General features: G+C 38.9%; 1 protein-coding gene across 1 annotated transcript; it reads right to left on the reverse strand.

The window, feature by feature from the left end:
* Positions 1–1,438: 1,438 nt before the first annotated feature.
* LOC104530302 (prestin) lies at positions 1,439–12,111 on the reverse strand. The gene is made up of 8 exons (XM_010174848.1): positions 11,902–12,111; positions 10,056–10,195; positions 6,779–6,889; positions 6,049–6,230; positions 5,353–5,517; positions 2,997–3,149; positions 1,708–1,790; positions 1,439–1,613 (listed from the first exon to the last, which is right to left on the reverse strand). The coding sequence occupies exons 1-8, from the start codon at positions 12,054–12,056 to the stop codon at positions 1,439–1,441; spliced, it is 1,164 nt and encodes a 387-aa protein (XP_010173150.1). The 5' UTR covers positions 12,057–12,111.
* Between the last annotated feature and the right edge of the window lie 454 nt (positions 12,112–12,565).

Raw genomic sequence — 12,565 nt, forward strand, 5'->3', positions numbered from 1 at the left:
GTTGTGCCAGGGGAGGTTTAGTTTGGCTATTAGGAAAAATTTATTCACCAAAATGGTTGTCAAGCATTGGCACAGGCTGCCGAGGGAAGTGGTGGAGTCAGCATCCCTGGAGCTATTTAAAGGACATGTAGATGTGGTACTTGGGGACATGCTTTAGTGGTGGACTTGGCAGTGTTAGGTTTACAGTTGGACTTGATAATCGTAATGGTCTTTTCCAACCAAACTAGTCTATGATTCTAAGATCACACATGAGAACTGTTATCATGAGTGAGATCAGAGCTTTATCTACCTCAGTACTGTGTTTCTGATGCCTAAGAAAGTATTTGCTTCTAATGAGGCCTCCCTAGACTACTCTGCATCCAGCTATTTGTAACTGAGGTGATCCGAGTTACATGCTTTCAATAGTTCTCAATGAGTTTCCCTCTTTGTATTTGTACAATCTTTTTGATTCATCTAAACACTCAGCATGCACTGCATCAGGTGACAAGGTGTTCTGTAGTTTAATGTCCAGGTGAAGTAGCATCTGGCACCTCATGAGGAAAAAGATGCAGATGCTTAACTCAGGTTAGTGATGATTACTTTAACTAAGTTAAACAGAGACAATTTCATTAATGCAGCTACAGATTTGTCCTCTGTTTGGGTAAGAGAGAACAATGATATGAAGAATGAGATCCATCTGACCAGATGTAAAACTCTGTAGGTAAAAGCCATTTAACATTCATTTACTCTCAGAGGAAGACAGCCATTTTGAGAAGGGAGAACAGCTGTTCTGTGCTGTGTGAGATGCTTGCTCTAGGAAATTAGTTACAGCATATGAACTCTCTGTCTCCCTTGACACCACAGTGATATCAACCAATAATCCAATTACAATATTGATTCTAAATGGCACAGGAAGGACAGAGTAGGTGAGGATGACATTGTTTTAGTTTTAGAGAGTATCTAACCACAGCCTTTATCACTCAAATCATGATTGAAATACTGACTACAGACAAGGCCAATTACTGCCCCAGAAAATAATGAGCTGCCTGTTTGCAATGGGTAGGAATAAAAAGAAACTACATAACTGAAATCTCTAAACCTTAGATAATAGTTTGACACATAAGGCATTGTATTTATCACATGGGAACTCCACGCTTCACTCTGTTACAGAAAGTAGAGATAAAGTAGCTGCCCATCAGGACAGCAGGCTAAGTAATGATTGTCCCAACAATTAATATTAATGCCTATGTCCAAGTCTAACAGAAGCAAGTTTCCAAAAATGAAGCAAGAACCGAAACTAGTTATTCAAACAGCCACAAGAACAACTTTAAATAATTCCTGGTATTTAAATGTGTAGGCTGACAAAAACCTGCCTTGATTGCACTATGAAAGAAAAACTTATTTTTGTCCAATATCCCATTCTACCTTAACAGTGACACAAAGGTGCTACAGAGAATTTTCAACAAAGCAACCCAAACACTTTTACCTGATTCCCATCAATGGTGTAACCATGTTTAAGGGCAAAGATCTTGGCCATTGATACAGCCATTGAAAATCCAACTATTGCTATTGCCATTGCATCCACAAATATTGCTGGGATGAGCTGAATCTCGGGAACTGCTGGTGCACGTAACCTTGGAGATGAAATAAATATTTACAAATTACTGTAATAAAAGCTACATGCGATATGGAAAAGGTATAGTTTCAATAACAATATATCATCCTTACCCTTGAGGAATATTCCCAACAACATCGACTCTGTATGACTCACTCAGATTCATTCCAGCTGAAACTCCTGTGCCAATAATTACCTAAAAATCCACAGACACATTTGTAAATATCAGCTAGAAAGAGATAAAGCCACCTGAAGAACTAATAACAGCTGATTATGAATAAAACACACAAGGGATTATATTTATTTGTCAAACAATTTTCTAAGAGTTAGGAAGTAAAGAAACAGATAAAAAGGAGGAGGTATCATGATTTTCCCTCCATCATCCTCAACGCCCACTGATTTTACAAAGTTTTCTTGGAAACAGTTAAATAGAACAAGCTTTGGTGTGATCTGAATCACTCAAATTCTCTTTAGCTGAGTGAAGCCCAGGCAGAATAATATACTGGGAAATTAAATGCAAGGACAAGTCAAGGACATCTGCACTGACTTATTTTCATGTGCATAACCTGCATGTTACCTGTAAACAGAACTGGTGCAGCAGCAGCGAAAGGAACAGGTGAAATATTGCTTTGCTATTGCCTTACTATCAAACAATACCCTATTACACCACCTCCATCATCTCTCAACAGCATCCCTTTTCTTTGTATCTAGATTGTACCCATACCTCCAGTTATTCCCTTTCTTGGCTCTGATTTTGTACAGGTTGTTTGAGACTCTAGTTATCCAGCCACGTTTAAAGGTGAAAGGTTATCTCGATATGGGCTTTGTGTGTATTAAGATAGTCTGCTTTACCCATGCATTTTGGGGTAGTCATTTGAAACAGAATCAATGCTGCAGTCAGTTAGCAGTTTCAGAAACAGAGAAAGGAAGGTTAAGTCCTAAGTCCCACTGGTTTCTGCTCTTCTTTCTACCACCACATTTTAAAAAGCAAGCAAGCCCTGCAGAACCTCTGAAAGACGCACCTTCCTTCAGGAGGGTGTTCTGAGCTCTTGGACTCCAAGTGGGAAATGCCACTCAGAGGTATGTCTCGCAGAGAATCATTCAGGTGCTGAAACTCCAGGACAGAGTGGGGTTTACAACAAATCTCTACCTACCCATTGCCATAGGGGACGGTGGTTGTTTAACTGGGTTTTCAGTTCTTCTTTGGGACTTTCTGCCAAAACTTTGGCATATCAGTTTCTAACCTTATGAGTGTCCAAACCTCCAACTGAATCAAGCCTCATATGAATTATGTTCAACAGAAGTTACCTAAAGCTCAATAAGACTTGGCAGAAAATAAGACAGTTTCTAAAGCTTTAGAATTGTTATGTAATTTAACTATAGAATTTCATAACTGGCTTACCACAATGATCTCCATAGGAATAGGAACTGGGAGCTTCTTCTTAAACCTTAGATTGATTTCCTTGCCAATCAACAATAGAACAATGCACGTTAATCCGACAATCAATGCAGCAATATTAGTTGTTGTTATTTTTGAAAGCACAGCAGCTATGCTCTGTAACAAAACAGAAGTATCATAATTATTCCTAAGAAAATATCTTCACGGAGATTTGCCACAAAAGAGCAAAACAATGGAACAGGCTGCCCAGGGAGGTGGTAGAGTCACCTTCCCTGGTGGTATTCAAAAGATGGGTAGATGAGGTGAGGTGCTTAGGGACATGGTTTAGAGGTGGAATTGGTAGTGTTAGGTTTACGGTTGGACTCAATGATATTAAAGGTCTTTTCCAGCCACTATGATTCCATGATTCTATACACTGCTGTTCAGCTGTGCTTTTATTCTGCATTCATAACCACAGACAATCAGTGCCTCACAAAAATCCCCACTGTTCTCACAAAACACAGAGCTTCAGAGCAATAATTTACAACATCAGTCTTTCTCAAATGAGGCAAAAATTTGGAGAAAAAACTACCATGGGTTAAAAAGTCTAAACTAAACCACATGTCTTATCCTTAACATTTTCAGATATTTCATACTGGTAGCTACCTGAAAGCAATAAATGCAAACTTCTTCTAATACCTTCAAATATTCTTTGGCAAGTCACATCTACTTAGAGCTCAACATACCATTGTAAAACGATAAAGCTGCTGATACAACCATTGAGGTTACCATAGCAATATGATTAAATAACAGTGATCTTGCAACACTGCTGAACGGGACAATATTTCAAATATCTTTTAGCTGAAAACACTACTAAAAGGGTGTTAGGAAAGAAAGCTTGCTGGAACACAGAAATTGCTAGAGAGTAAACGATTCCCTTACCAATTACTCTTCCTTCTTTCACTGCACTTAAAAAAAAATAAAATAAATTACTTCTGGAGAGGTCTATGAAAGAAGATGTACATACCCTTCTTCAGAGGGAAGGAAAATTACAGCAACGATCAGGCTACTATACCTTCAAGATGTCCTGGTAGTACATCTTGAATGTATACCTTCCCTCCTATTTGTTTGGCAAGTTAGTATGTCTGTTTTCCTGATTAGTGAACTAAACACCAAATTTAGGAATTAATCATTAGTGCAGCCTTGTTTCCAAAAGGTTTGTTATATCTGTACAAATAGACAAGAAAGATCCCCATAAAGTATTTTCTATAGCCTCCATGCAGTCATAATCCTGAAGCTTCATTACTGCTGAGGCATCAATCTGCTCAAAAGCTTGGGTTTTCAGAGACATCTGAGATCTTTCCTATTCTTTCACTCAGGAGTTCTTGTCTGCAAAATCAGAGCACTGATTTTGTAATAACAACTCGGGGCTTCTTAGACTGGCAGGCAAATCAGATTCAGATGCACTTCAACTCTGCTTGTTCTTAATAGCAAGAAAAGCAATGCTCACATAAGCTTAAATGCTTTGGTTGTGATTTCAATTATAAATGTCCCTTTAAACAAATAATTTGCTGCATGGGACCCATTAATTTTTTTTCAGAGCACAACCATTAATTTTAAATTCAAGTGAACAAGAGCTTTTGGTTTTACTTAAGTCACACTAACCAAATCATAGCTTTACACTGCATAGTTTTTCTTCTGATCTCTTGCATCACTATGTGTTAGAAAGTGAGTGGAAGATCAGGCTATAAGCTATGTCAAATACTGGATCCCTATATGCTCTGAACAATTAGTTTTAATGCTTAGGGTCTTCAACAAATAGCTCTCAGTGCTATTACACAGAGTGTCTTTCTTTAAAAATAGTTTTTCTCACTACTCTAAAAACCAGGTACATATATGACGACACAGCACTTTGTGTGCAAGCACACTACAAAACAGCTTGCAAAAAGGAAATGAAGAATACTCCCATCAGGAACTGTGTGTGAAATCAAAGATATGCAGACGGGGCAAGGTTCTGAGAATAACATTTCCTCACTTTGCAAAACATGTCTGGTCTACAGTGAAGCATTTAGCAGCATATTTTCCCATGATGTACAAGAGACTTGCTTCAATGAGCATTACCTGTTCATATTACAAAACTACATTTAGCAGAATCCTAAAATCTGTCCATCTCAGACCAGGCTGATCTATCAAGTCGCACCCAAGCAGCACTTTAAGATGCTCATATATTGCTATGGCACTTAAAACCTCATACCCAGTTTCGAATACTGAAGCATTATTCTACTTAGTGCCAAAATAATTTAAAAAATAATAGGAAAAGGTTTAAGTACTAAATCCAGACAATACAGAATTTGTGTGTTTAGTAAATGCAGTTACTCACATATACAACTGAGAGGGGCCCACTGTATCGGTTAGTCTTAATGCCGAGGAGATACTTTAATTGAGAAGTAAAGACATGAACTGCAGCAGCAGTGGTAAATCCTCGCACCAGAGGCTCCGTTAGATAGATGGCTACGAATCCAAATCGAAGGAAACCTAAACACAACTAATGAAGAAGAGAAACGTTAACCATGCGACTCCCACTGTACCCTGAACATCAGCACTATCTAGCAGACAGGCCACAGGACACCTCTTCTTACCGTGATGCCCAAGACAGATCAGGCAAACCTGAACTTGGGCTTTCTAAAGCCACAGTTCAGTAAGCAGCCATCAATGCACCAAACCTGCCATGCCACTGGCAGGGGCAATGTGCGATATGGGTAAATGTGTGTTTGCATGCATTTATGGACAGACTAGAGAACATCAGGTTGAGTTTTTCTTGTGGGATAGAAAAAAAATGAAAGGGAGGAGGTCCAAATTTTCCCAGTCAGGCCAAGATGCCAGACAAAGACTTGCCACCAATGTATGCCTCTCCACTTTGTTACATGGCTGCCATGAAGCAGCCTGTGTTCTACACAGTGCGGTGCTGAAGCACAAGTCTATTGACAGGGGATCTGCCACAACCCAGTGCTCCTTGCAACTGCAAGTCTGGCAGCAGCATGTGAACTTGCCCTTACAGCAAACTGCAAGCACATACCTGGATAATTCCTGAAAGAAAGGCGAGAGTCACAGCGACCTGTACCCTCTTGGCATCCCTAGCAGAGTAATAATCAAGGGAGTCTGTGATGTTAGTAGAGTTATAGCCTACAGAAATAATTTCATCAGGCACTTCTCTCACAGCAACGCCACCAACCATCATACTAATCACAGCAAAGGTGCCTGAAATAAGAGGGAGAGGAAAATAATTGGTTAAAATCCTGGCTTTTTTTTTTCTTTAGGAGAGGTTCTTATTAAGAGATATGTGGAATTAAACCATAATAGAGTTTTCTACCTAAATATTATATTTTTTAGTCCCAAAATCTGCTCCACTACTCAGCACCATTAAAGTTAGTTAGATGGTGAACACACACCTTTACAGAAAGTAAACACCATCATTCTTTTCTCTTTCAGTTTCTGTTATGCAAATTAAAGATTCATCCTGGCCACACAGACAGTTGACAGCAGTGATGAAATTAAAGTTCAAGAGTTCACAGCACACATTTCTAGATCTAATCCAATAAAAACACTCTTCTATTTCTTCTTAAGCAGGATGGATAAATTAACAACTAAAAAATACTGCTAATGTTTGACACATTTGTGTTTCTCCTATTCACTTAAACTTGCATTTATAGAAAACAACTACACTTTGTTTCTGCAATTTTATTTTTTACAATTTTATTAAACACATGCACACACACACAGACTTTCAGTTACCCATACAGGTATACCTATTGATATGTGCTTGGAGGTTCCAAAAAAAGTATACAGAAAGACAGGATAAAATGAAGAATATAGGCCAAATACTGGGGGAACAGCTGCCAGCAAAGCATAGGCTAAACCTAGAAAACAAACACAAATACGTATGTTAGGCAAATAACAGAATGAAACTATTTGAAGTAAAAGGATTTAAGCCAACTAAAATTGAACTCGCCTAATAGGAAATCTAGTGACATATCACAGGTTTAAAAACAAGAAGTCTTGCAGGGGATACTCTTTAGTATGTATAATACTGCAGGGCAGTGCTGAGTGATTTGAGTCAGGAAACCGTAAGTCTCTATTTACAGGCACTGCAGGTGTGTGTTTGTGTGCACATCTGCGCATCCGTGCACTTGTTGTTTTGCCTTTGGGGCTGGAAGTACTTCTTAAGAGCCTGTTGCTTTTGTTTTCATGTGTCAAAGAATGCAATTAAAAACATCCAGAACTCCATAATCAGCGGGACACATGTGATTATTCTCCTCCTTTCCTAATCAGATATGATCTTAATGGTAATCTATGACTGATTAAACACTTCCCTCTTCTCTATCCCCTTATCCCAGAATGAGTAGGATGACATAACAGTTCATGTATGCAAAACATGCTCCAGAACATAACACTGGCAGGGAAGAATTGTTTATGATCTGTAAGGTCACAGACCTTATAGGGTCTGGTATCCTTCCTGAAAAAAAAGTCCTCTTTGTTATTAAGCCCTGTCCAGTTCCATGCAGAGGAAGTCCGATCCAAATCATTCCTATTTCCTATTTGTAGGTGGAGCTGGCAAGCATGGCAATGGAGAAGAGCTCTAAGGAAGGTTGGAGAGGAACATCTCCCATGGTGCTCCCCCTCTGTGTGACTGAACATGGGCTTATCATGGGACCAGGCTCACAAGCAAATTGTGGCCACCACGTAATATGGCACGTAACTGTCCTGAGTGGTTCCAGCAAAATCAATATTTATACATGGCTTGTGTTAATGAGAATTAGGCATCAGAACTGAACAAATGGTCCCCAAGAAGAAAATGCTGCATCCTGGGTTGGCTTGGTTCTTCAATTCACCTTCGCAAGTGCAGACTCATGACACCTGAGCAAGCTGTGTATTCTTACCACACTTGGGCAGAATGGTTCAGGTTAGGACTGAAAAGCTCAATGGTCCAGTGCAAATTACAAAAGGAAGCGATGGTTCACCCACCATGGAGAGTTAGTGATACTTGAAAACACCTCTCCCTATTAATTTATTTTTAAATTGAGAGATAAAGCATCAGGTTACCACAAAAGAATAAAAACAGGAAGACATAATCTGTGTCATCCAAGCACTCTTGTGCAGTGCAGTAGCTCACACGGCCTTGCTCACGCCCTAAGCAATGTCCAAGTCCTAACCAAGAATTCATATTCCTATCAAAACTGGACTGATGATATCATTTATTCTCTTGCAGCAGTAAGCTTTTCATTAAGTACTTCTGAAACTCATCCCACATACATTCCCTGCCCCAGGGGCTACTTCTTACGCCAAGAGTATCAGCAGAACTCCCTGTACTGTAACAGCCTGGCCTTTAACATGGTGATGAACTGAACAGTACAAGTGACCAGAACTGAAAATCAGTGGTTGCAAAACCAGGAGGGTGGGTCTATGTGAACTTTCTGATCTGAATACCCTTTTATTCCTTTTCCTTTTCATTTATACTGGCATTTTTAAAGGCTGTCAGCGCCAAGGAAATACAGAGATATTGACATGACAGGAGTTCATGGCCTTAACACCCTGGTCATTGTATTTCTGCCTTCTCTGAACTCATGCTTGCTATAATTACATCCATTCCACAAAAATAAAAGTTCAACCTTTGTCTTTTTAAAAAGGGAAAGATTAGGAGCAGTTCAAGGGCATGTCTGCAGTCCCTGAAGGAAAGAAAAATGTTTAGTTTAAAAGACAGTCACAAAATTAAGTACAAAGTTCACTGCTGACCACTTAAATTTTAGCATCCTTATCTGGTCATCATATAAACTGTGTTTCAGTATACACTGGTAATGTTTGTGTCTAGTATGATAGATTTGCCTGACAGTTAACCACATTACTTATCAGTTTAAGATAAACTGATGTTTGTATTTGTGTAAGAAAAAATATCCTTAATTATAAAAAATTGCACAAAACTAGGAAGCTACAGAAATAAAGAAGTCAACTGTATAGACTAAATTAGGATATTCTATTGGTTTAGTGGGTTATTGTCTATTAAAATCCAGGCTTCTTGGATTTACAGATTAATTCTTCAGACCTGCCTCAGCCTAACGTGGAATGAATGAGGTGGAAATAAAAAATAAGCCAAACGCAAGTAAACTTATATATACTTAATATTACATTACCCTTGGCATAAGGACCCTTCTGTACCCGGCTCTGCACAAACTCATGAATTCCCTCCAGATCTCCTGGGAAAATCTACTGAGGCAGTGGCAGCTGTTGTGGAGCTGCCATTCCCAGAGCAGTGATGGCACCCCGTAATGATACTGCTACAAAAGTGCTGTCACTTTCTAGCTCCACAGCAGTTCTGAAACTGCTGATAGCAAGGTGTCAGGCTGAACAAAAGCTTCCACAGGTCCAGGCATCAAGAGCTGAACAGAACAGTAAACACTGGCTTTCTCTTTGTCTTCCATAGAACCTGTTCCTGCTTCAGGGCCAGGCTCCACTTGGGGTGAAACTTGCAAGTAACTTTAATAGAAATCCCACAGATTTGCAGTCTTGCTATAGAAGAGACTTTTGATTTATTTCCACCATGTAAACAGTGACTTCTAGCCTTAAGTGAAAAAAAGGGGTAAGTCAGATTTCTTGCAAGTTTTTCTCTGGTTGAATTAGTTTGGTTACTTTGCAATAGTTGCTCTCCTGCAACATGTCTATTAGATACTGCTACCCTCTGCAGGAAATTTGCTACAACTTCTGGGATGAGGAGATCAGAAAATAATTGCATGCATTCAGCAAAAGTTTAGATATGCACTTAAACTGTGAAAAGTTGTTCTGTCATGGAGAGCTGTTGGTATTGATTGGAGAGGTAAGCTTCTTTCAGAGTCTGCTACATATCACTGAGCTGCAGTTTTAAGGGAATCATCATTAAGGGTTGGTCTGCAGAATGCTGTTCTGATCTCCACACACACACCTGAAATACACATCCTATTCTCATGAGCACCTGTTCAAGAAGCCAAGCAATACCATAAAACCACAAACAGAAAAAGCAAAGAAGAGGATAAATAAATCCAGAAAGATACTTACCTTGAGGAAGCTGCATAACCCCAGTGCTTATACCTGAGATAATGTCTCCTAATAAGTACTCCTTCACGGGGTAACGGGGAAGCCATTTTAAAATTGGTAAGAAACTGTAAAGGTGAGACTTGGCTTTCTTAGAAGAACAACTGAAAATACAAAGCAGGAAGAAAAAGTTAGACACTAGCAAGGGACAAACAGGTCAAAAAAATTGTCTTTCATCCCTATGCAGGGAAACAGCTCCACTAAAGGCAGGATCAGACACCTCATAACAGTAATTTCTGGTCAAAGCTTAATCACAAACAACTATGACTCCAGTTAATTTAGCCCTTTATCACATGTTGGCTGGTGTTCACAAACCTTATGGCACTGGAGAAGAGAATCACAGCCTTGTGAGGCTGGAGGTCAGTGGGAAGTGAAACTGTTCAAGTCTCTGCACAATTGAGCAGCCACACAACACTTTTTGCTGAGATCATTCCTAGTAACAATCCCCTGAGGATAACTTGCTTTGTGATAGAGGTTTTCACTCATCAAAGTACCTTGCATTGCTTTTTCCTATTTGCGTGCTTTAAACTTTTTTTATTATAACATTTTATATTATTATGCTTTTTAAAAAACCTATTATTTTAATAATGCTTGTTGCTATCACTGATACTGATAGGCTAACTTTAAGGCTATTTGAGAACATAACCCTTCTGTACCTTGAAAGGAAAGGCACTGAAGCCAGCAACACTGACGCCCGTGTCTCTTAGCAGAGCTGTTAACCTTTTGAAACCCTGACTCATGAGAAATGAACAGAGCCAGGAAATAAATATCTCTATCCAGTACTGCCATGCATCATACTTTGATTGTAAGTGTTAAGAAAGTTTAACCTTGGGTAAAAATGTAACACTGGGATCATGTAGGGGAACTGCAAGACAACTGCAGAGATTTGTTAACATTCCAAATTCTCATGGGACTAAATTGCATAGTGAAGAAGCTTATTCCTATAAGTGAGAGAGGAACTAGAGTCATCCACACTTCTCCATGTTTATGCAGATTGAATCACAAGAAGGCACAGCTCAGGAGGATTTTGACCTACATGTTTTTTATTCAGGACAGATAAGTTTTTAAAGGTGGAATTAGGTGCCATTACTATTAGAATGGTCATTCCATTAACCAAAACAAATTTCCAAATGTCAAATCATGTGAACAGGAATATTTTACAGACAAGGAATAAGGCAGAAATAATTTGTTGTCTTGCAGGACAAGGTTCTAGCAAGAAACTGTATCAACTCTGCAAATGAAGCATGGATAAATGCAAAGCTGTGAACTTAACTAGAATAAGTTTCTCTTCAGTATCCTCTGGAACCACAGGGCAAGAGTTGCACAGTTAAAGACATCTGTCTAACCAGATGATACCTGGATTCTAAGGCAGTTAGTTAAAAGCTACAGAATGCCTCTTTTAAGTCCTCATTAGACTAATAATTTAGATTTCTACACAGCTGTCATACATCTCCATTCTTCTTCCTTGAAATGATCATGTGAAGCACAAATTTGGCCGTAAGTATTTCCACATAAAAACGACACACATTTTTCTGGGTCTTATGAATTCATGTCACATGACTTGACTAATCCTTCACATTCCTATGGTGCATATTTTTCCTTTGCACTTTGATGAAGGCAATTCAACTAATTTAACATTTTCATATATATATTAACATATAAAAACACATTACAACTTCATCATAGTCGTGCTGAATAAAGTAGAACTAGTGCTTTTACCCTTTAGGTTTCTTTGCAGAGGTTACCAGCTCTGTGCATGAATCATTTAAGAATTAGAGCATTCCTAACCAATAAAGAAAAAAGCCCCTACCGACAAGAATGTGCAATCTTCTGCCTTAGAGTCTGAGGTGTTCTTTCTCGTCTGTGCAGCTGTCCTTGCAAGAACTCCTGGTTATATATTGGTCTCTCTACATAATACCTCTGGGTTTGCTCAAGATGTGCTCCATGTTCTTGAGCATGTTCCATACTTGATCTCACCAAGGAGAAGTCAAGGAAGAACAGTTCCACAGTCTTCACTGAAAAGCCTGGTTGCAGACAAAATAAGTTTGGTTACTTTTTTAACCTCGGATTTGGCATTTCCTTTCAAATAATGTATTTTGACAAGCTAGAAATAGTAACTGTGAATGCAGTTTAAAAGCACTCATTAGATAGTCTGCGACAGCAGTAAGTAAATAAACCACACTCACAATCTTTACTATATGGAAGCCAGTAATTTATGCTCCTCCTAGGTAAATTAAGCTTTTGCATTAATTACTCTGTAAATAATTGCAGAAACAAAACTGGAAGGTTACATTCATGCTTATCTGGATTTTCCCTCCTCAGTTTTTAAAGCAAATGTCAGTGTTGAAGGGGTATTATTTTATTGCTGAGTTACTTCCTGCTTACTCACAAACTGTCACGTCCATCTCCACAAGACAGAATTCCAATTCTAACACTGAAAAATCCACTTCTTTCTTCCAGATAGCCAGTTGCTT

The sequence above is a fragment of the Antrostomus carolinensis genome, unplaced genomic scaffold (genome assembly GCF_000700745.2).
Source record: "Antrostomus carolinensis isolate BGI_N321 unplaced genomic scaffold, ASM70074v2 scaffold25190, whole genome shotgun sequence".
NCBI classification, from domain to species: Eukaryota; Metazoa; Chordata; class Aves; order Caprimulgiformes; family Caprimulgidae; genus Antrostomus; species Antrostomus carolinensis.